The following is a 25,749-nucleotide window of genomic DNA, read 5'->3' as shown; positions in this document are numbered from 1 at the left end:
CAAATGACACTGGAAACACCTGAAGTGCCTACTTTTTTTTTTTTTTTTTTTTTTGAGACGGAGTCTCACTCTGTTGCCCAGGCTGCAGTGCAGTGGCGTGATCTCAGCTCACTGCAACCTTCGCCTCCAAGGTTCAAGAGATTCTTCTGCCTCAGCCTCCCGAGTAGCTGAGACTACAGGCACACGCCACCACGCCGGCTAACTTTTGTATTTTTAGTAGAGATGGGGTTTCACCATATGGCCAGGCTGGTCTCAAAATCCTGACATCGTGATCCGCCAGCCTCGGCCTCCCAAAGTGCTGGGATTACACACTCAGCCTAGTGCCTACTTTAAATACAGTACCACCATTTCCCTAACATCCATACACTCCCATTGCCCTTAACCTACTGAATGAGAATTTCTAGGGGTTAGGTTAAGAACAGACATTTTTAAAAGGTCCACATGTGATCTCAATGTATGTACACTACACTGAGAATCAAAAGATTTCAGAATAAAGTTCAAGACCTTTAATGACATACAAAGCCCTTGCCTGCTTCCTCCAGCTTCATCTACATTGCCCATATTACACCTTAGGAACTCAGAGTCTCCTTAATACCCCAGGTTATCTCACTCCACTCCTTTGTGCTAGTGCTACAAAGATATAAGGTGAGAAGGATAACAGAAGAAGACTGACAGTTCTGTAGCCGAGCACTAGAAGAGCTATCAGTTTTAGAATGCTAAGCCTCTGGAAGGACTCCAGCCTACTAGAGAAACCCTGTCTCCCTAAGACGTAACAGGATCAGGAGATAAATAATGCCAGTATCTTATCATTCTGTTAATCTAGAAGCCTGATCCTCTCCCCTTCCTCCTTCTGTCTGGTGAATTCCCATTATTCAAATTCCAATCCATTCATCCTCAGCTCTGGGAAATCTTCCCTGAACCAACCAAATTTCACCCCTATGGCAGACACAGCTGCCTTTCATTGTCCATTGTCCATTTCTTCCATAACTAAGGTGCCCCAACTTGTTACCTAAGCACACAGCCATGGTTTGCTGAACTTCACTGCTGAACTGAATCACATTACCTTTTTATGTGCAATGTTCTTGGTACAAACAAAGCCATTGACAACCACAGAATCAAACTTCTTTCCACCTGGGATCTAATGGAACAATTAAGAAAACAATAAAATTCAATGATAACATGCTTAGAATCTAGTTAGATGTACGCTATTATTTCTTTCCATTTTTTTAAAACTATTATGTAATCAAATAAGAACAAAAAATTTCAGGAAATAATACTTCCTTTCAACCAACGATCAATGGCATCTCTGCATGACTCTGTTTTCCCATTCCCTGTTCTCTAATGTACTACCCTAGGACTCTAAAGTACTCACTGACTGAATAAACTAGTGCCATGTGGCAGTTAACACTATTGTTTAAGTTAAATATCATAGGGAAAAAGCACACACAGGACTCCATTACTATCTAAATCAGGGGTGTCCAATCTTTCGACTTCCCTGGGCCTCACTGGAAGAAGAATTGTATTGGGCCACACATAAAATCCACTAATAACAGCTGATGAGCTTAAAAAAAAAAAAATCGCATTGTGGTTTTGATTTGCATTTCTCTGATGGCCAGTGATGATGAGCATTTTTTCATGTGTCTTTTGACTGCATAAATGTCTTCTTTTGAGAAGTGTCTGTTCATATCCTTTGCTCACTTTTTGATGGGGTTGTTTTTTTCTTGTAAATTTGTTTGAGTTCATCGTAGATTGTGGATATTAGCCCTTTGTCAGATGAGTAGGTTGCGAAAATTTTCTCCCATTTTGTAGGTTGCCTGTTCACTCTGATGGTAGTTTCTTTTGCTGTGCAGAAGCTCTTTAGTTTAATTAGATCCCATTTGTCAATTTTGGCTTTTGTTGCCGTTGCTTTTGGTGTTTTAGACATGAAGTCCTTGCCCATGCCTATGTCCTGAATGGTAATGCCTAGGTTTTCTTCTAGGGTTTTTATGGTTTTAGGTCTAACGTTTAAGTCTTTAATCCATCTTGAATTAATTTTTGTATAAGATGTAAGGAAGGGATCCAGTTTCAGCTTTCTACATATGGTTAGGCAGTTTTCCCAGCACCATTTATTAAATAGGGAATCCTTTCCCCATTGCTTGTTTTTCTCAGGTTTGTCAAAGATCAGATAGTTGTAGATATGCAGCGTTATTTCTGAGGGTTCTGTTCTGTTCCATTGATCTATATCTCTGTTTTGGTACCAGTACCATGCTGTTTTGGTTACTGTAGCCTTGTAGTATAGTTTGAAGTCAGGTAGCATGATGCCTCCAGCTTTGTTCTTTTGGCTTAGGATTGACTTGGCGACGCGGGCTCTTTTTTGGTTCCATATGAACTTTAAAGTAGTTTTTTCATCAGAGAAATGCAAATCAAAACCACAATGAGATACCATCTCACACCAGTTAGAATGGCAATCATTAAAAAGTCAGGAAACAACAGGTGCTGGAGAGGATGTGGAGAAATAGGAACACTTCTACACTGTTGGTGGGACTGTAAACTAGTTCAACCATTGTGGAAGTCAGTGTGGGGATTCCTCAGGGATCTAGAACTAGAAAAACCATTTGACCCAGCCATCCCATTACTGGGTATATACCCAAAGGACTATAAATCATGCTGCTATAAAGACACATGCACACGTATGTTTATTGCGGCACTATTCACAAGAGCAAAGACTTGGAACCAACCCAAATGTCCAACAATGATAGACTGGATTAAGAAAATGTGACACATACACACCATGGAATACTATGCAACCATAAAAAAGGATGAGTTCATGTCCTTTGTAGGGACGTGGATGAAATTGGAAATCATCATTCTCAGTAAACTATCACAAGGACAAAAAACCAAACACCGCATGTTCTCACTCATAGATGGGAATTGAACAATGAGAACACATGGACACAGGAAGGGGAACATCACAGTCTGGGGACTGTTGTGGGGTGGGGGGCGGGGTGAGGGATAGCATTAGGTGATATACCTAATGCTAAATGACGAGTTAATGGGTGCAGCACACCAGCATGGCACATGTATACATATGTAACTAACCTGCACATTGTGCACATGTACCCTAAAACTTAAAGTATAATAATAATTTAAAAAAAAGAACGAGACATACAAAAGTTAAAAAAAAAAAAATCGCAAAAAATGTCATAATGTTTTAAGAAGTTTATGAATTGGTGTTGGGCCGGATTCAAAGCAGTCTTGGGCTGCATGCAGCCCACAGGCCACGAGTGGGACAAGCTTGATCTAAATAAAGCAAATTACCCACTGCTTTTCCTCCGAACAGTGATCACAATCTGTGAGAACAGGCTTTCTCATAGCTGACTTGTCAAGAAGAGGAAGCAAGAAAGGAAGAACCTATCTCTGTTTGGGTTCCCAACTCATCTCCGATATAACTCATCCTTTCCATTGACCTTTCACTTCCTATGCGTGGCTTCCATGACTCCTAAGTGCGCTGCTAACAAACAAAGCAGACAGCAAAACCTCCTACTCCTCACCTAGCACCCCTCAGGGTAATGACTCTTTTCAGATTACCATTAAGACAAAAATTACAATCAGTCCTGCCTCATCAGTTCCTAGCATTAGTAAAACATTAGCAGAGCTCACTTTTTTGATGTGGACAAACTGACGGATATCCATGTCATCATCCTGGTTCTTGACATCAGGTCGGACTGTCTGAACAACCTGGCAGACCAATGACACGATGATGTCCCTCCAAGATGATGACAGTGAGTCACTATGGAGCAACTGCTGGAGTAGTGCCATCATGTGGTTATGATTAGCTGAACTACAAAAATATTATAAGAAAGAAGTTTGCATAGTTAATACTGCCAGAGACAATAATTCTGATGATAAAACAAACAACCTACAAAGAAATAAACATTTCAATTATGGCTCACAGATAAGATTTTCTAGGTCAATATCATTCTTTCATTATATCTGTACCTTAAGGATTTTGCATATAAATGAAATCTGAATATCTTCCACTAAGAAGTCCCCTGCAATTGACTGAAATGAAATTTTAACACGTAAAATGGGGACAGACAAGCACAGTTTGGGGCTTTTGTTTTTGTTTTTTTCTCTGAGACGAAGTCTTGCTCTGTTGCCTAGGTTGGAGTGCAGTGGCGTGATCTCAGCTCACTGCAACCTCCGCCTCTTGAGTTCAAGCAATCCTCCTGTCTCATCCTCTGAGTAGTTGGGATTACAGGCCAGCGCCACCACGCCTGGCTAATTTTTGTATTATTAGTAGAGACGGGGTTTTACCATGTTGGCCAGGCTGGTCTCGACCTTCTGAGCTTGTGATCCTCCCGCCTCAGCCTCCCAAAGTGCTGGGATTACAGGCGTGAGCCACTGCACCCAGCCGGGGCTCTTGGTTTTATAAGAAATTTAATCACAAGTCAAAATAGACTTTATTTCCTAAGTAACCTTAGTATTTTTTTACTTTCTAAGGAAAAAGAAAAAGACCTCCCTTTTTAAGAGGAATGATGCATATGCTTATCAAGTCACTGAAGATAATAAAAGTGAAAAATTAAAATTAAAAATTTCATTGCCTTACAGCAACCTCTCCATGGCTTGTTTCTCCCCATTCTCCTCCCTCAGGAGCTCCAGGTTGTTATGATGCCAGCCCAAAGGTGTGAAAGGCAGCTCTTTGGATTTTTCCTCTACTCGGCGATTAAATAAGGATTCTAAGTACAATATAAAATAAGAAGTTATTACTTCATTGTCCTGTTTTATACCATCTACTCATATATTTAGAAATTGCCCTTTGTCTTTATAAATGTTTTAAGTTAGCCAACATAAATTATTGGTGTAAAAAGGCAAGAACATGTAATAAACATATAAATAAAATGCATAAGAAAATACTTACAAATACATAAAATACACTAAAAATACAGAAATGCAAGAATTAAGAAGAGCAGTAATTGGCAACAGCCAAAATCAGAAACAGAACTGTGAAAATCAAATGTACGTAACTAAGACTCTCAAGCCAATAATTATAAGCACAGCTTCTGAAAAGCAAATAAAATGAAACTTTTGCTTCTCCTTTTAATTTTTAAAAACGAGGGTGTTAATTTCCCCTTTAAAATCACAAACTGGGCCGCGCATGGTAGCTCACGCCTGTAATTCCAACACTTTGGGAGGCCGAGGTGGGCAGATCACCTGAGGTCAGGAGTTCGAGACCAGCCTGGCCAACATGGCGAAACTCCATCTCTGCTAAAAACACAAAAATTAGCTGGGCGTGTTGGCACACGCCTGTAATCCCAGCTACAAGGGAGGCTGAGGCAGGAGAATCACTTGAACCTAGGAGGCAAAGATTGCAGTGAGCCAAGATCGCACCACTGCACTCCAACCTGAGTGACAGAGCGAGACTCCATCTCAAAAAAAAAAAAAAATCACAAACTGAAAACTGCATTCAACAGAAATCTGAATGCTGGCAAAAGAACACATGATAGCGAGAGTGATGAATTTTCAAGAAAGAAGCTCAGCTCAGATATCACAAAACAACAGATGACAGTGTAGAAAGTCTATTCAGACAATCCTCAATAGTGTTTCTCTTTCAATATTGGCACAGGGGTTTTTTAACAAAATTTTAGCAAGACAGACTCAAAAACATAAATATTAAAACATAATAAATAGCATTTATGTAGAATTTGTGTAAAATCTTTAAATTTTTTAAAGGATGAATGAAAATAGATAAGACAAAAAATAAATAATAAATGCTTAACAAAAAAATATGTTCACTAAATAATTGTTGAATAATCTGACCAAATAAGTGGAAAGAAGTGGGAAATGCTTACAAAAATTCTCTAACCTGTCCCCTCTTAAAAGCAAAACAAACAAACAAAAAAACTTCCACCAAACAGCCCAGCAGATTACACAGTAAAGTATATGTCCATGACATGTGAAGTACAAGAATTGCACATTTCAATTACATAAAGGTCCACTCTGTAAACTTCTAGCCGAACCAGATGCTTGGAGATGAATTTAGAAGCACTGCCAAGCTATCAGATAAGCTGCAGTGGCTCCTTGTACCCGCTTGCCTTCTCTCTTTGATCTGAAACCATGGGAGCCAAGAAGGAAGAGAAATTTTCTCCCATTATCTGAGGCCTAACCAGTGGAGTACTATGGACTAAGAATGTCTTTACTCTAGGAAGCTAAGCTAAGCTAAGTAGGGAAGGAATAGGAGAAGGCTAATACTTTTCTATTCTCCTTTTGTGTCCAAAAGAAATTTATCATCAGAGTTAGTTCTTTAACCTCTACTGCCTGCTTCTCTTCCTCACTCCACAGGGCAAGCAGCATCCTTAACTGGAGATCTGCCTGTGGGCTTTTTGACAAATTTGACAATCCTTGATGATATTTATATCAATACTTAATATTATATTCACAATATAGTTAAGTGTAAACTATGTCTTTAAAAGAATTAAGTTCAAATTCTACTTAAAAGTTTTTAAACAATTACTTTTCACATCAGAGACCTCCTTCTCGCAAACCAAGTCCAAGTTTACATTCTTGGTTCTCAACATTCTCTAAATCATTATATATATTAAAAACTGTGTTCCCATGATACCACCATAATCAAATATATTTTCAGCACCTTCTCTGTGCTAATCAATGTGCTAAGCCCTAAGTATATCCTCATGAAAAAAAGAGACACCATTCCACATACAGCTTTTTATAAAATTACCTTTGATGAAAGCGTCACTTATTGAGAGCTGTTGTCCTCCAGTGTCAGAAATCAAATACTCTGCATACCAGGGAGACAACAGAGAGGAGGAACAAAAGGAGAGACATATGACTATAACATGTCAGCATAATTATATAGAGAATACGCCCACACACAAAATATTACTCATACTAAACCCATCACTGCCCGGCAAATTCAAGAAAGCTTTGGGTCAAAATGCCTCTTTATACTTGTTCTATGCACTTCATACTAAACTTAAGCAGACTTGCATTAATAACACAATAGAGCCGTGAAAACAATTCTCCTTAATTCAAATGTCAGATAGAGAAATGTTTTTCTCTTACCAAAACCAACCAGTTTATGAAAATTAAGATCTTCAGATACTTGTACGACCATCCTAAAAGATTACAGTTCTTTTCACATGTAACTTGATGATTTAACAAATAATCACTTTGCCTATGCACAAAGCAGTTCATACAGAACCCACCTGATAAAACAATATAAACTTTTTTCAAATTTCAGAATATAAGCTATAAAACAAATTAATACAGAAGTGACATTGGCAGGAATAAAGATAAAACTCATCAGTATTTGTATTAGTTCCAAATAAGTGTTTTTGTTTTTCAAAAGTTATATCAAACACTGCCAAATTTTTGCTAGACACTAACTGAACACACTCTGAATGCTTTTAATATATTAAATACTTTTCTTACAAGTGAAACTTACTCTTTACTTCCCTGTGAACTTTCTCTAGGTCTGTGACCAAGCATAGCTCAAATGAGGTTCTTTCCACTATGCAAATTAAAACACGATGCATGTAAACTCCTTTACGGTAAAGGATCTCCACAAAATTTTCTCCAAGTACATTTATAAACAACTGGGCTTTAAAAGTTACTATGTTTATAAGCCAATATGCTCATCCTTCCAACCAGGAAACAAAGAAAATATTTCATTTAGAAAGTTCAAGTGCACTATGCCAAATAGAATAAAATCGAGTATGTGGGCAAGATAGATGTTATACTTTATTTCTACTCTTCCCTCACAGGAATGAGTAACACCAAATCCTATTAGTTCAATTAATGTATTGTTCTTTACCAGCCTTCTCACACTAAAGCTTAATTGTATCTATATGAGACTCCAGAAATGGTGGATTTTCCCCATTTAGTTATGAAAAAAATTCAAACCTACAGAAAATGCTGTATACCATCCACCTGAGTTCAACAATTGTTAAGGATTTGCCATATATGTGTATGTTTCTTCCCCCCGATCATTCAAAGTTACACACATCATGACACTTTACCACTAGGACATCAGCACAACTCTCATAAAAATAAAGGTATTCTTCTCTATAGCCACAATATTATTTACATATTTGAGAAAATTAACAATGTCTTAATAGCACAGAATTAGCCCATACTCAAGTTTATCCAACTGTCTCCAAAATGTTTTTAATCCACAGTTTTTCTTCTTAAGCCTCGATGCAATCAAGTTCACACATGGCATTTGGTTCCTGTATCTCTTCATTCTCTTTTAATCTAGAACAGATCTCCTGTCTTTTTTTCTTTTCATAACATGAATTTAAAAGAACCCAGGTCAAATGTTCTGTGCAATGTCCCACATTCAGAGTACAATCCATTGTTTTCTCATGGTGTGTTTAACTTGCTCCTCTATCCCATGTTTTCCTATACACGGAAAACTACATCTAGAGATTTACGGAAGCCGTGATTTTCACCTTCTTCTCTAGGTTTTACTTGCTAACTTTCCAAGAATAGTTCAGAATCCTGCTTGTAATACATAATAAAATATATTTTAACTGTACAATTCTCCAAGACCAATAATGAAAAATTAAGCCAGTTTTACGAGCTTCTGAAAATAGGGTCTTCTCACTTCAGACAGAAAGCATAAGTAGTATTTTTTAAAGTACAGATATTTCAACCAATTTTATAAATCCAATTTTCCTCAGCCTGAAACAATATAGAGCAATCCATAAGAAAATATTTAATAAGTACTACCTTTAATTTCAATGTAAAGATAAAAACCATTCCCATTTGTATTTATACAAAGGGAATGAAAACCAGAGGCAAAAGAATTCTATTATTTTTTCACGTAACTACCAGTCTCCCTGGAAATCTTTATTTTCTGAAAATCAGTGTTCATCTTGACTGTAACACTCAGCAAACTATTACGCTTCAACTTCACAAGAAAAAATGTAAAAAGAATAACTCGTTAGTATGTTAAAAACTAAGAGAGAACTGTGAAAGCCAGTAATATTTATTAAGAGACTTTTAAAGTCTTCAAATTATAAGACTGCAAATGACCTAAGAGGTCAATTTAATAATTATCTTCTTCCTAATGCTGGAACCTCCTCTGTAATATTCTCACTGAGTAGGCTAAAGGATTATAATTTCTTTTTAATTCTAGATCTAGATTTTTCAGTTCACAGATTTAGCATTAAAAGAAAACTTAGAAGTCCCCAAGTCTATATAACGCATCACCCAATGCAGGCATCTGTCCTCAATAACCATGACAGGTGGACATTCAGACACAACCTGGACACTTACCACGCACAGTGGCAAAAGTTCACTACTCCCAACTACTGAATCTAGTTCTTCCTTCAGCCATATGCAAAATAAATATAATTTCTTTCAGGTACTCTTCAGATACCTAAAGGAAACACCAAGTCTTTTTTCCATTTTAAATAGTCCAGCTTTCCTTAGCATGGTTTTCAGATGTCTTAGGATCCTGGCAACCTCGTTCTATTCACAAATGAGAACTGAACACAAAACAGTAAATTGGATCCTCATTCTAGACATTATATGGCCACTAATGAAATCTATTATTGCCCTAGGGAGTGCCGGGGAGTGCGGGGTTGGCACATCACACTATTAAGTTTGCAAATAACTAAAACTTAGATCTTTATCACACAAATTATTAAGAGTGACTTTCTCCAAAGTACTAATATTAAACATGTTAAGCCTTATTCTTTTATGTTTAACTGTGTTAACTTTCATCTTGTTAGTCTCAATCTATTGCTTGAGAAAATAAAGATCTTTAAATGTCAATTCTGCTATCCAACACGCTAGCCATTCTTTCCAGATTTTAATTATTTGTGGACCTAAAAAAACATTAAAAGTGCTGACCAAAAAAAAAAGTGAACAACTCTAAATATAGAGTCAAGTCCCTATAACATAACCTAGGAGCATCCACTTCCTGTTGACATCAAATTATTAATTATCCTTTCAATATTTTGTACAACAAGCTACAAATCCATGTGTTAATACTAGTAGTGGGCTGGGTGCGGTGGCTCACGCCTGTAATCCCAGCACTTTGGGAGGCCTAGGTTGGCGGACTGCCTGAGATCAGGAGTTGGAGACCAGCCTGACCAACAGGGTGAAACCCTGTCTCTACTAAAAATACAAAAATTAGCCAGGCATGGTGGCAGGAGCCTGTAATCCCAGCTACTTGGGAGGCTAAGACAGGAGAATCACTTTAACCCGGAAGGCGGAGGTTGCAGTGAGCCAAGACCGGGCCATTGCACTCCAGCCTGGACAATAAGAGCAAAATCTCGTCTCAAAAAAAAAAAAAACCAACTACTAGTGTTATCATAAGCTCTTACATTCACCAGATACACTACACTCTTTGTGTTTTTCATATTAAAAGCTCATACTAAGTAGAATGGTGGTTACCAGAGGTTAAGGGAGTGAAGGGAATGGGGAGATGCTAGTCAAAGGGTAAAAAGTTTCATTCAGACAGGAGGAATAAGTTTTTGAGATATACTGTACAGCATGATGACTACAGTTAATAATAGTGTATTGTATATTTCAAAATTGCTAAGAGTAAATTTCAAAGGTTCTCACCACTAAGAATAATATGGAATTTTTTTTCTTTTTTTTTTAGATAAAGTCTCACTCTGTCACCGAGGCTGGACTGCAGTGGCAAAATCATCGCTCACTGCAGCCTCAACCTGCCAAGCTCAAGCAATCCTCCCACCTCAGCCTCCCAAATAGCTGGGACCACAGGCGCACACCACCACACCCGGCTAATTTTTTTGTATTTTTTGTAGAGACGGGGTTTTGCCACATTGCCCAAACTGGTCTTGAACTCCTAGACTCAAGCAATCCGCCTGCCTCAGCCACCCAACTTGCTGGGATTACAGGCATGAGCCACTGCACCCTGCCCCAACAAAAAGGATTTGAAATGATGAATATGTTCATTAGTTTGGTTTAATAAACATATCTATCATTTCAAATCCTTATTCCTTAATCATTCCATATTTTATACATACTTTGCAACATCTTTTTATATCCCATAAATACATACAATTATAATTTGTCAATTTACAATTTTAAAAATAAAGCTCGTACAGACTCCAAAGCCTGTGCTTTAAACAAGTATGACCATTGCCTTTGCCTCTTTTAACATATTTCAAGTACGAAATTGTCCTCTTTGTCTACAAAATTATTGAGAGATCATTAAATGTCTTATTAACATCAACAAAGATAGTATCGATTATAGTCTTCTGATTTATCAATCTTGTATCACCATAAAAAATGGAAATGGGGTTGTTTTGGAATGACTTAGTTTGCTTAACCAATGCTGGTGGCCCAGTCACCACCAATCCCTTTTCTAAATACCACAATACATTCTGCTTACTACACTTCTCTACATTTTGCCAGCTTCCAAAGTCAAATCAAGAACCCAACTTTAAGAAAAAAAAAAAAAATGTATCTATCACTATAGTCATCTAGACTCTCTCCTACTCTTCGAAACTCTTCAAAGATAACAAACTCTGGCTCCATGATCCCAGATCCAAAGTCTTTCAACAACCTGGCATACAGTTTGCCTAAACCTGGCAACAGACTTATTTAAAAAACCATTAATTCTCTATCTCTTCAATATCCTGAACTTCACTTTCCTCTTAACCATGTGTATTCTTTCCTGATAAAGTTAGTCTAAAGAGCGGGGAGGAAAAAGAAGCCTTCTTTTAGTCATCAATCAATATTATATAAACTTTCCCAAATAACTGGCCTAGTTTTTCTTTCTACCAAACTTTAAATCTTTCTCAGATATCCTTGGCATTTTCTCCAACCTTCAGGGCAAGCTGGACTTCCATTAGACTGTCATTTTTCTTAAAAGTGCTGCCCCCTCTTTCAGATTCATTCTCCTACGAAAGTTGCCACTTACAACTTTGATAGATAATCTTTTTAAAGGATTGAGGGCCAGGCACAGTGGCTTATGCCTGTAATCCCAGCACTCAGGGAAGCTAAGGCAGGTGAATCACTTGGGGCCAGGAGTTCAAGACCAGCCTGGCCAAAATGGCAAAACCCCACCTTTACTAAAAATACAAAAAATTAGCCAGGCATGGTGGTGCACACTGGTAATCCCAGCTACTCGGGAGGCTGAAGTGGGAGAATCACTTGAATCCAGGAGGCGGAGGTTGCAGTGAGCCAAGATCGCGCCACTGCACTCCAGCCTGGGCAACACAGCCAGACCCTGTCTCTTAGAAAAAAAAAAAGGATTGAAATCAGGGAGGTTCAAAAGGGGTCATATTTTTGTCAACTGCAGGTGCTTCTCCTGTCAATTTCCTTGGAGATACAATCTGGGGTTGCACCATAACAATGTCATTTTTGGAGCCTCCTGTTCCATTCCACTCCGAATGTTCTCAAGTTAGGTTTTCAAAAGTAAGTATCTGACTGCGCTCAGCAGTCTATCCTTCCCTATTACAAATTCTATGATGACAGGTCACTTTCTTCAAGATTTTCAAAACTTCTTTAACATTCCAAGAGATGAAATCATCACCAAGTCAAAAGTATACTTCACATTCTGCTTACAGCAAAATGTGATTGCCAACAGATGTGTCCAGAGAACAGATGTTCATCATCTGTGTGCCCAACCCACATCTGTAAGTTTATACTCAAAACCTTCATAATATCCTCCAAGTGACCACCATCTGTAGTTAATTCTCACACAAGTGTCATATCTGCTTTTCCCTCCTTTCATACTCACCCAAATATTCTCCATCATTTTTCCAATTTCTGTTTTGAGGATTTCCATAAAGATGTCTATCTTACTCATGTTCAATGTTAGTCAAGTCTCATTAACACACCTTCTCTACTTATTTTTAAATAACATATTCCTTTTTATTACTATAACTCTTAAGTACCATTTTACCACATCTTGATAATAGCTAATACTGACAACTATGAGAAATTTGTTGGAGAAATATAAACTTGTATCAAATCATTTTAGTATAAATGTTTGGTTCAAAAGCTTCTGTTTTCTGACCATATTCTTAGGCTCGAAATAGAGTGCACAAAACTTAGGCAAGCATTTCAGATCTAAGTAAGGAGACAATTCCACTTTAGACAGTTATATGTTTAAAATACAAACTCCAGGTAAAATCATGGAATAAAGTGCTTCATCTTTATAATAATGATTTTTCAGTTATTACAACATAACAAAATCCCACATTTATTTATTTACTCATGTATTTTTTATTTATTCACTTTTACACAATCCCATGATAGGACTATAATTTAAATTGGCTTTTAATTATACCCAATAAAGTAAACCTCATCATCCATTTTAAAAACAGGCATTTCTTATGTGCTGCTATGTTAGATTTTAGTAATGTTTACCTCTTTCTCCTTTTACACCAAATATCTTTTGAATATGGTCACTATTATTTTTGAGCCAGTAGACTAAAGCATCAAATAAGATAGCTAAAAATAATGAATTCATTTTACATTAGAGAAGAAATTGTTTTAATAAATATAGAATATACATAATAAGCATTATGAATTATTATGGAGATATTTTGGAATGTGTGAATGATTTTCCCCCAATCTAGTTCAAGCATCTTAATGGGTTTAGTGAAATATTATGTTACTGGGTAACGGCAAAGGCAAATAGGCTTTAAAATGTTAAATGAAGAAAGAGAAAAGAATAGAGCAGAACATCCATGTTATAAATGCAAAGAAATGCCACCTTGGAAGTTGCACATTATGGGAAGAGCAGTCAGATGTAGTTCCTTTTAAAGACTACAAGCTTTACACTGGGCATGGTGGTGCTGAGGGAGAAAACAAGAAATAAAAGGAATCAACCAAAAAAGGTATGGGGAGGAGGTGTGGGAGAAATGAGAAAGGGTAGAACAAAACCCACACCAAATCCCCTCAGCCACGTGGGACAGAGGAAGCCAGAAGGACAGGCTGGCATGAGATCCTATGGCCCAGCTGTCCAGCCTGTGTTTGGATTCCAGATGGTGACTACCTCCTACCTTTTTGGTCAGCAGGGTGAGGGGGCACATGTGGGTACTTGGAGGGCTTCTTGATATGGAAGTTCACGTTGTCCAGCTCCACGTTCAGGCTGATAGAAGCGGCTGAGTCACTGTCCACTGTGGACTGGAAACTGCTGACTGATGTGCGCTTGCTAGGACTGGCAGAATCTTTTAGTGTTGGGAAGGGGAAAGAAATATAGGGAGAGGAGGGGAGTAAAAATGGGTTTTATCAGGGTATTGGAGGAAAGGAGAAAAATGTTTTTTTAATATACAAGCCCAATGTGCAATACCAAAATGGATACAGTATTTTCATGTACTTCTGTGTAGACTTAATAAAATTTGAACAAGTTAAATATAAAATCAATTTTTAAAATGAAGAAATATATTGGAGGTTCTGCAGAGAGAAAGTCTGATATCATAGTGAAGAGATGAGAAAGTTGTCTGCTGCCATATTATTAGTTCAGTTATTTTTAAGCTGCTACAAACTATAGACTATGGTAAAATCTAGAAATGTCAACCTAACAAGTTGGTTTAAGAAAATACTGTATCTAAGACAAAGACTGCTATCAGATGTTTCCATTTAGTTGGAGCCATAAATTATAAAGCTGAATTATTTCAACAAACAAGATAATCATTTTATCATACATACACAGCAATGACCCATCAAAACTAAAATGTTAGAAAGTTAAACTCACTAGCCAAATTATCGTCACCTTCTTCAGCTATCTGTTCTGTGTCACTGTCATCAAACTTTATGTCTTTAAACCAGGATGGCTCAGAGTGTCCTTCCACGGAGTTCACTGAGTCACTGTCGGGAGAAGGCGTCTCAGAAAATTCTGTACTCTGAAAGGATGAAGACAGGATCCAAGCAATTGGCCTTCAATGGCAACAATGTTGAGGCTGTCACACTATAAATAAATTGTAGTCCAATATTTCTATGAACCTAACAATTGAATTTTATAAAAATAAACAAATTAACAAAAACCAAGTTATAAACCAGAATCATACTGACAATTCCACTCTTTAAAATTGTGATTTTCGTTAACTAGAAGACTTAAGTAGTATATTAAGAACAAAATATTTTTTTGATACAGATTTTATAGTGTTTCATTTCATGCCTTAGTCCTGAGAGTGAAGATAGCATAGAATTTATTTTAGCTCTGGGGCAACTCTCTCCAGAACACATCTTGCAAAATAACTTTTAATCAATCATGCCACACCAATATTTGGAGTCATTTGTCTCTTCTAACCATTGACTTTCCAATTTTAGTTCACAAAGGTGTTACTAAACATTACACAGCTGACCTCTGAACAAGGGTTTAAACTGCATTGGTCTACTTATATGTGGATTTTCTTCTGCCTCTGCTACCCCTGAGACAGCAAAAGCAATTTCTTCTTTTCCTCACTCTTCCTCAGCCCACTCAACACGAAACAAGGATGAAGACGTTTGTGATGATCCATTTCCACTTAATGAATAGTAAGTATAGTTTCTCTTCCTTATGATTTTCTTCATGTTTCTCTAGCTTACTTTATTGTAAGAATATGGTATATAATACACACAACATACAAAATATGTATTAATTGTCTGTTATCAATAAAGATTCCAGTCAACAGTAAGCTATTAGTAGTTAAGTTTTGGGGAAGTCAAACATCCGTGAATTTTCAACCATACAGGGGGTCAGTACCCTAATTCTTAACGGTCAGCTATATATATATATATATATGTGTGTGTGTGTGCCTGTGTGTGTATATGTATATATATGTTTATATGTGTGTGTGTGTATATATATAACCTATATATTGTATCAAATTACATAAACCAAGAGTGAAAGTATATCTTTTTTTGAAGTTAAATCTTCAAATAATTTCCACTTCCCTAAAGTAAAAAAACATATATTCATCAGTATACCATTGTTTTTTGTTTGTTTGTGTTTGTTTTGAGACGGAGCCTTGCTTTGTCGCCCAGGCTGGAGTGCAGTGGCGCAATCTCGGCTCACTGCAAGCTCCACCTCCCAGGTTCACATCATTCTCCTGTCTCAGCCTCCCAAGTAGCTGGAACCACAGGTGTCCACCACCATGCCTGGCTAATTTTTTTGTATTTTTAGTAGAGACAGGATTTCACCATGTTAGCCAGGATGGTCTCGATCTCCTGACCTCAGGTGATGCACCCACCTCAGCCTCCCAAAGTGCTGGGATTACAAGCGTGAGCCACCGTACCCAGCCAGCATCACTAGTTATACAACAGTTCTAGAGTCAAAATGATTTCAATAGATACCATAAAATTTTTCATTTTATTATTTATACTCTCAGTTCTAAAAGCATAGGCCTAATAAAACCAAAAACCATTAAAGTTAAATGATAAGCAACTATAAAGACCATAAACCCAAATTTAAGAACTACCACACCAACTGAAAAAAGTGTTCGATTATCTTTTTCCTTTTTTATTGTCTGATCAAATTTAAAGTAAACAATAAAATGTTTGATTCTAATGGCAGCTTTTTCATCACTGCTGCCTACCAAGTAAAAAAAGTTTTAACTTTCCTCAAACAGCAGGAAAAAATGTTAGAAAAATCATCTTCTAATAAACTACTTTTTATTCCCACTGATGAAGAAAGACTATAAAATAAGCTTGCTACATTCTAATTGGCAGTAAACACTGAAAAGTACCTGCAGTGGTCTATACAGCGCATACTCATCTCTGAAAAGCTGGTCGTGATGACTAACACAATCCAGCCAACGTCCATCAACCATTGCTTGTCCAATTGCTATAGCTTGTGCCCTGAATCAAGACCCACAAAAATGAAAAGTTTTAAAAGTCAGTCAGAATAGTTAAGTACCAGATAAGACACAACCTTAAAATATTTTTTTTCAGTTCTAATCAGAGTTAGAATTTCAAATGGCCCTTGGATAAGTAAAGGACGAAACAAGAGAGAGTTAAAGCAAACTAAAAGATTCTTCCAGGTACTATAGTAAAGGAGAAGAAACTACTGGTAAGGCAGTCCCAACAAAACCTAATTTTAATAACAGCAAGCATTGACTGAGTATTCAATGCATGCACAACCCTATACTTAACAGATTTTAAAATGTTGAGAAAAGCTCCTACCTTCAAGGAGCTTAGTTTTAATAAGACAATACCAAATATTACAGATACAGCCATAAAATGTGTGTGTGTGTGTATATATATATGAAATAGACACTTAATGACACAATACATTATATGGCATTTCACAATTTATAAAGCACTTCAGCCACTATTATTTCATCCCCCACAGTTTATTCACAGGACCACATAATTTTCCTCATGGTGAAGAAGTCTCAGAGATTGAATAATGTGACTAAAAGCACAAAGCTAAAAAATATATACAGCCAAAATTGCAACCAGGGCTTTACTGCTTAAAGCTATTTCTCTCTTTACTTCTTTACGTACCTTTTTCTTCCCATGAGAGGAGGAGCAGCTAATCTGAGAAAATAGTAAAAGCTAGGGGATACATGTATTTGAAAAGCAGGACCTGTCTGTTACTCTTTTTTATAAATGATTTGTGAGGCAAGCTAGGACCCGACAGGCATAGCTTATGGATCAAATACTCAACACAGGTTACAACCTGTCTAGATTAGTGAACAGTAGCTGGGGAATTCTTTGGCCTTAGGTTCCAGCTACCTTCTCTAATCCTCCTTTGCTAGAGAGTTCTTCTGCTTTTAATAAGGTAAATTAAGATCCTATTTGGCTCCTTGTACTCCTTGCATCTGTTCTCTGCTGGTTAAAACTCAGATTGGAGGAGGGTTAAGTAATTAGCACCCTAAACCATCAATTACATAAAACAAAGAGCACCCTAACTCTACAAAGAAATCTGTAACTCTTACTATCTTCAAATATGTTTTCTCATTCAAAATAAACAAATAATATTGAAACCTTCTAAGATCAGAATACCTTGTGGCAATATGCCCATTTCGGATTAGCCAGTTGACTAATTCCTTTCCTACAATGCAGTTGGGATGCGTTCTCAACCAGTAGCGGTGATCCTGAAACTCCATTCCACTGCTGTGATGGCAGATTTTTTTCCACAGGTCTTTTAACTGCACACTGTCCTGCAATCACATTAACAGCAAGTAGTTACCCTTGAGAAAAATGCTATATACCTTTTCAGATGTTTTCCTGTGATTTTTAGACTCATAAAAGGAAACCTAACTTGGATTTCTTTATGGTAGCTAACTCACACAATTTAATACAAATGTCATATACGTGGGAACAGCTTGAACTCAGCTCATCTAATTCCAAACATAACTTTTTCTCTTGAAAACCAACTATTCCAAATACTCTTTTTTCAGTCAATGGCACATATTATCAATCTCCTATTTATGTATTCTTCTTTGGAGATGGGGCAAGGCAGAGGGAGACAACAGTTAATCACACTAACCTAAGGTAACTGTTCCTAGAGGCTTTCACTCCACCAGATTCTCACCGTGTACCCAACTGACAGATGAATTTTTTAAAAGGAAGAGCTTCAGTAAATTACTCCCTGCTCAAAAAAATTCTGAATGTTCCTCAGCAACTAAAGTTTCAAATCTACACCTGTAAGTACAGAATTGATTGCCTTCCACCAGGTAGTCCCAAATAACTTTCCTTTCTCATTGCCCCCAGACTCCTACTTAAACTCTCTCCCAATTAAAAAATCCTACTTCTGGCCATGGAAAATGCCATGCTTATTCTTACCTCTATATCTTTCTTCACACCTTTAAATAAGATTCACCTTCCTCACTGCTTATCCAAAATGATTCCATCTCTCAAGGTCCAGTTCAAGTCCTTCAGTTTAAGCCTTTTTCTGATTCCCTCATTAGTAATGAGCTTTCTGTTTTTTTGAATTCTTACATGACATATAGTCATTTATTTACTTGACACTTTTTTATTATTAAAGTATTACTACTTCCACTATTAAGGATCTTCCCACTGATCTTATTTCTACCTTTTGTGGGTTTGCTGGTTTGTTTGTTGTCTTAGAGACAAGGTCTTGCTATGTTGCCCAGGCTGGAGTGCAGTGGCTATTCACAGCCATGATCACAGCACCCTACAGCCTCAAACCCCTGGCCTCAAGAGTCCTCTCACCCTAGCCTCCCAAGTAGCTGGGACTACAAGTGCATGCCACCACACCTGGCTCTTATTTCTACTTTTGAATTATAAGCTTGAGGACACAGCCATACCTTCCATTTCTCTGAGTCACTCTTAGAATTGAACACAGTATTTTATGCACAGATAAATTCAATAAGCAACTGATTATTTCATATAAACATATAGTATTAAATGTCTGAAAAGTGTTACATGTGTATAACAAACATGCTTCAAAGCTTAAATAGCAATATGGGATCTAAGAGTTAAGCTCTTATTACATAGGTAACTGAATTCTGATTTTACCAGATAAAAGGGTAAAGAAAATACTGGCCAGGCGCGGTGGCTCACGCCTGTAATCCCAGCACTTTGTGAGGCCAAGGCAGGGAGATCACGAGGTCAGGAGATTGAGACCATCCTGACCAACACTGTGAAACCCCGTCTCTACTAAAAATACAAAAATTAGCTCGGTGTGGTGGCACATGCCTGTAGTCCCAGCTACTCAGGAGGCTGAGGCAGGAGAATCGCTGGAACCTGGGAGGCGGAGGTTGCAGTGAGCTGAGATCGCGCCACTGCACTCCAGCCTGGTGACAGAGCGAGACTCCATCTCCAAAAAAAATAATAATAATAAAGAAAGAAAGAAAAGAAAATATTAATGCAATGAGTATAGAATACTTGACCCATCTCTCAGGTGATCCTAGTAAAACTGAAGCTAAGCACTTCTGTTTAACTGATATGCTATTTCACTTATATATTTCTTATTAAAAAGACTCAGTGACAGGCTGGGTGCAGTGGCTCACACCTGTAATCCCAGCACTCTGGGAGCCAAGGCGGGCAGATCACTTGAGGTCAGGAGTTTGAGACCAGCCTGGCCAACAGGGTGAAACCATGTCTCTACTAAAAATACAAAAAATTAGGTGTAGTGGCATGCGCCTGTAATCCCAGCTACTCAGGAGGCTAAGGCACCAGAATCGCTTGAATCCGGGAGGCAGAGGTTGCAGGGAGCCAAGATCACACCACTGCAACCCAGCCTGGGCAGCACACCAAGACCATGTCTCAAAAAGAAAAAAAAAGACTCAGTCACATAAACATTCTCTATGCTCAAAACTAGCAATGGGTCAAAGATACTGGACCAGTACCAGAAGAATTTTGCGTTCATCCTCAGTGGTCTCTGTCCTAACATATGTTCGGTTAGCCTGGGGACTGACAGATGTCTCATATGAAGGTACCATAGGAGAACCAGATCTATCCAGTGACAGGTTAGTAATGCTGGCTGATCTGGAAATAAAAACAAGAAGTGAAATCACAGGTGTAAATTCTTCTTCAATAAACAGAATTACAGAGAAAATTCATTTTTAAATAAATGCTTATTTACCAATGTTAAGGGTACTTTTAAAAGTAGTTATGATGGTTATGCATGATATTATCACTGGGAGAAATTTGGTAAAGGATACCCAGAAACTCTCTGTACGATATTTGCAACCCTATGTAAGTCTATATTTTGCAATTCTATGTGTGTCTAAAATTACTTGGAAATAAGTTTAAAAGAAAGTAGTTATGGAAAGATTACAGGAAAACAATTACATAGTTCATATATCAGTAATATTTCAAAGGGAATAGATACAAAGTCTTGTTAAAATGCTGTAAGTTAGTGGATTTTTTTTTAATAACAAATATAAAGAATGAAATTAAATGCAGAAATAATCTTGCAGATCAGAGTCAGGAAACTATGGCCCACAGGCCAAATCTAGCCTTCTTCCTCTTTCTGTATAGCCCATGAACTAAGAAGGTTTTATAGTTAAATATCTGCAATGCAATCAATCTGATGAAGGGAACACCAATTTTGACGCCCAAATAAGCAAAATGTTATGACCAAAAAAAGAATTCCTTTCTTCTCACTAGTAGACCTATATTTAAAATATTGTCCTCAAATATTATTACATTATGCTATTTTGTCAGTAGAAAAATTACAAGAAATTTGTTTCTTCTCATAATACCAGTATTCATACATATCCTTAATTTTGACTCTTGGTAAAGTTACCAAACAAATGACTTAGAAGTGGAATACCAATAGCATCAAGGAAACTTTAATTTATTTAAAAGAAAAGGTAACTAGAAATTTAGTTGGCTTCTATCTAGAAAAAAATTAAACCCAATTTTAGCCTCCACATAAAGGATAAAAGGCAAAAGCACCTATGATATGTTAGACTACATATATGTAACTCATTCATTAGGGCAGTATCTGTATCTTCCCACATTTAATCTTCACAGCATCCTATGGAATATGTATTACTAGCTCTATTTTACAGATAAAGAAATCAAGAATAAGGGATTAAGTAATCTGCCTAAAGTAGCTCGACTAATATGTATCAGGGCTGCCACCTAGAATTAGGTGTCAATTGAAAAACCAATATTTCCCCAGTATAAAGATAAAAATATTTTTTAAATAATTTAAGAAAGTATTCACAGGTTTAGCAAAGTGTCAGTTAACAGGAAATCACTGATATCAAATAGCCGATAAGCAATTTTTAAAAATAATTGGTTATTTATTTCTTGGCATAGTCTTTCAGTGAAAGCTTGCTATTATTTCTTAATTTAATCTCTTTTCCAATGGGTGTATTATCCATACATTCTACTTCTCTATCATTTTAACCATCCTTGCACATATTCTAATATAGTGGCAACAAGAATAAAAGAAAATTAGTCAATTTTAATGTCAAAAGCTGTAATAAATAGCCTAGTAGCAAGAATACTGATTAAAATTATATTTAGAGACAGCATTCATTGACTAAATTACGTCTTTCCTAAAGACTTACATCAATCTTAGCACTAATTCAAAACACATGGAGATACACTGTAAATTAGCACAGGTATCCCTACACTTCTACACATGCCAACAGGAATACTGTAATTTTCCCCATCTTTTTAAAAAGCCATCTCCTGACTCCACATCCCTCGGCTGCATTTCCCTCTACTTTACAGCAAAACTCCCATCTCCAGTAATTCTTCCATTATCTCTTAAACCCCAAACAACCCACTGAGACTGCCTATCAAGATTACCAATGTTGTCGTTAAATCCAACAGTCAGTTTTCACTCCTCATCTTACTTAACATATCAGCAGCATAACTCCCTTTCCTTGAAAAACTTTCTCCACTTGACTAATAAGATAAATACCCTCCTGGTTTCCCTGTCCCCTCGCTGGCCTCTCCCCGTCTCCTTTTCTGGTTTCTCTTGATTTCTCCAATCTCAGTCCTTAGTCCTTATTTCCTCCCTTTTCACACTCATTCTCTTGATGATCTCCATCCAAGTTCATAAATACCATACACATGATGACAACATCCAAGTTTACATCTCTAGCCTGTAGCCCTCCCCTAAATTCTGGACTCATATATCCAACTATTTGACATCTCACTTGGATGTCTAGAAGATATCTCAAATTCAACACATCTAAAACCAAACTGTTCCTCCCAGTTGGTAATTCCACCCCTCCAACTGCTCAGGTCAAAGACCTGAGTCACCTTTGATGTCTTTCTGTTGAAGCCTACATCCAGTTGATTAGCAAATCCTATTAGCTCTACAATCAAAATATATTTAGAATTTGTCTGTTTCGTCCAGGCGTGGTGGCTCACACCTATAATCCCAGCACTTTGGGAGGCCGAGGCAGGTGGATCACCTGAGGTCAGGAGTTTGAGACCAGCCTGGCCAACATGGTGAGACTCTGTCTCTATTAAAAATACAAAAATTAGCCAGGCATGCTAGCAGGTGCCTGTAATCCCAGGCTAGCGGGAGACTGAGGCACAAGAATTGCTTGAACCTGGGAGGCAGAGGTTGCAATGAGGTGAAATTGCGCCACTGCACTCCAGCCTGGGCAACAAAGCGAGACTGTCTAAAAAAAAAAAATGTCATGTCATCCTTCCACACTCCACCCAAAACTCTCCAACAACGGAAAGCTTTTCAGAGTAGAATGTCAACTAATAAATGTAAAAGCAATGATAGACTTAGAAAAATCACCATTTTGCAAACATAATAACATTGCATTTCAACAAGTATCATAAATGAATGCTGAAACTATTGACTGAAAGATTAGTAAGATATAGGGTATTCATGCAGTTTCAAAGTATCTCCCCCACATATTACTTACCAATTACAAAGGATAAAATAGTAACTTTACAGTGGAGAAACCTAACATGTGAGAGATCAACTCAACAACACCAATGGGATAAACTTGTATTGTGTCCTTTATAACATAACAGATTGAGAAGGATGTAGCACTCATGGAGTATTTCTGCCCCAAAACTCCACAGCCCAAATCTAATCATAGGAAGCTTTTGATAAACTTAAATTGATGGGCATTTTACTAAACAACTGGTCTATCCTCTTCACAAAGAAAGACTAAGATACTGTTACACAGTAAAGAAAACCAAGACATATGACAAATAAGTTCAATATGATTCTGAACTGCATCACAGATTGGGGGGAAAATCAGTACAAAAAAACATTAGGACAATTGGCAAAATCAGAATACCTACAGTATATTACATAATAGAAATGTACCACTGTTACAATTTCCTAAATTTGTTATGTAAGAGAACATGATTGTTCTGAGGAAAAACACTTAAGTATTCAAAAGTAAAAAATAGAACTTTCTACTTCTGGTCTAGCACGTGAGCATCTTCACTCCATCTCAACAACTAAAACCTGAACAAAGAGAAAAATCATCAACTGTTCTTAGGTCCATCAGAGAAGTCAGGTCACAAGCCAAATCCTGCTCCAAATACTGCAGACAGACAAGCAGATACAGAGGATCACAACTCACTGGAGCAGAAACCTCCATGGGAACCAGTAATAGGGTAGGAAAACCTAAAATCAAATTGACAAGTTCCTTGAAGCTCAGTGTAGACAAACCAGAGATACAAATTCTAGGTGAACCCAGTCATGGGGGTAGTGGGGATGCTTTTGGGAGTTTCACTTCCAGATCTACCACGTCCTCACAGTGAATGTCAGAAAAATTCCCTCCGGCTTCTGGCTTCCAGCAGAGGGAGAGAATAAAGAACTTAAAAATACGTCAGAGCATTCTGTTCTTCACAACAAGTCCTGCCCTGAGGAGAAACTATTTTACCAGAGCCTAACCTGCTGGAGTTATATCAGAGCTTAACCTACCCAGGGAGAAGGAAATCCCCAACCACAGCCCCTTCTAGCCTTCCACATGGGGGAAGAAAAATCCCCAACTCCAGCCCCCTCCAGCCATTCTGTCTCACCTAAGGGGAAAAAAACGAAAAGCCCTGATAAAGTTTACAGTTCAGGGGCACAGGCTCACCTGTGACAGTGATTCACAGGACTAGAGACCACTTAACCTCCCCCTACATCCTATCACTACATCACTAAAGGCCTATTTACCATAGTTCCTTTTACCCAGTACAGCATGTCCACCTTTCAACAAAAAATCACAAGGCATAATGAAAGCCAAAAAACACAGTTCAAAGACACTGAACAAGCATCCGAAACAGGCTCAACATGAATGTGGGAATTATCAGTCTAGGAATTGTTTTTAAACTATAATTAATATGCTAAGGGTGTTAATGCGAAAAGTAAACAACAGGCAAGAACAGATAATATAAGCAGAGAGATGGATATTCTAAGAAAGAAGCAAAAAGGAAATGCAAGAGATCAAAAACACCATAACATTAAAGAAGAGTGCCTTTGATGGACTCTTAGTAGACTAGACAGAGGTAAGGAAAGAATCTTTGAACTTGAGGCTATCTCAACGGAAACTGCCAAAACTGAAAAGCAAATAGAAAAAAGACTGAACAAACAATATCCAAGAAATGTGGGACAACTACAAAAGGTATAATATAAATGTAATGGGAATACCGAAAAAAGAACAAAGAGAGAAAGGAACACAAGCAATATTTGAAGCCATAATCACTGAGAATTTCCCACAAATTAACGTCAGATGCCAAGCCACAGGTCCAGGAAGCTCAGAGAACACAAGCGTGGATAAATGTCAAAAAAACTACACATAGGCAAAACTAAGTGTATTCAAATGGCAGAAAGTCAAAAATAAAGAAAAAGATCTTGAAAAAGACCACCTTAAAGACCAAGCATGGTGGCTCACACCTGTAATCCCTGCACTTTGGGAAGCCAAAGCAAGAGGATCGCTTGAGGCCAGGAGTTTGAGACCAGCCTGGGCAACACAGCAAGACCCCATCTCTATTTAAAGAAAAAAAAAAAAACCTTACCTGTAGAGTATCAAAGATAATAAATACATCTGACTTCTCCTCAGAAGCCACACAAGCAAAAAGAATGAAATGAAATATTTAAGATATTGACAGAAAAAAGCCATCAACCTACAATTCTGTACCCTGATGATACCCTTCAAAAGTGAAGGAGAAGTAAAGCCTTTCTTAGACAAATGAAAACTGAGGGAATTTTTTGCCAGTAGACCTGCCTTGCAAAAAATGCTGAAAAGGCAGAGAGACGGAATATGATATAGGTCAGAAACTTATATCTATTAATACACAAAGAAAAGCATCAAAGAAGGAATAAGTTAAAGTAAAAACTTTTCTTTTTCTTACTCTTAGTTGATGTAACAGATAACTATTTCTTCAAAATAATAGCAACAATATATTCAATTATGTATGTACGCATGCTTA

The 25,749-nt window shown here is 37.4% G+C and overlaps 1 protein-coding gene across 18 annotated transcripts in view; it reads right to left on the bottom strand.

The window, feature by feature from the left end:
* Positions 1-25,749, bottom strand: part of PIKFYVE (phosphoinositide kinase, FYVE-type zinc finger containing) — a 92,617-nt gene that overhangs the window by 39,675 nt on the left and 27,193 nt on the right. For 11 of the 18 annotated variants that reach the window (XM_003820821.6, XM_055109042.2, XM_055109038.2 and 8 more), the window contains 9 exons: positions 20,235-20,373; positions 17,923-18,080; positions 16,662-16,773; positions 14,690-14,837; positions 13,995-14,162; positions 6,719-6,778; positions 4,589-4,718; positions 3,640-3,820; positions 1,064-1,138 (listed from right to left, as the gene is read on the bottom strand). In XM_003820821.6, coding sequence (XP_003820869.2) covers positions 1,064-1,138; positions 3,640-3,820; positions 4,589-4,718; positions 6,719-6,778; positions 13,995-14,162; positions 14,690-14,837; positions 16,662-16,773; positions 17,923-18,080; positions 20,235-20,373 — 1,171 coding nt within the window. Of the gene's footprint in view, positions 1-1,063; positions 1,139-3,639; positions 3,821-4,588; positions 4,719-6,718; positions 6,779-13,983; positions 14,163-14,689; positions 14,838-16,661; positions 16,774-17,922; positions 18,081-20,234; positions 20,374-25,749 lie in introns of those variants that run through there. The other 7 variants (XM_055109041.2, XM_034954980.3, XM_063595263.1 and 4 more) reach the window with 3 other exon arrangements.

The sequence above is a fragment of the Pan paniscus genome, chromosome 13, assembly GCF_029289425.2.
Source record: "Pan paniscus chromosome 13, NHGRI_mPanPan1-v2.0_pri, whole genome shotgun sequence".
NCBI lineage: Eukaryota > Metazoa > Chordata > Mammalia > Primates > Hominidae > Pan > Pan paniscus.
Note: the sequence above shows the minus strand (reverse complement) of the source record. Positions and strands in the feature narration are given on the sequence as shown.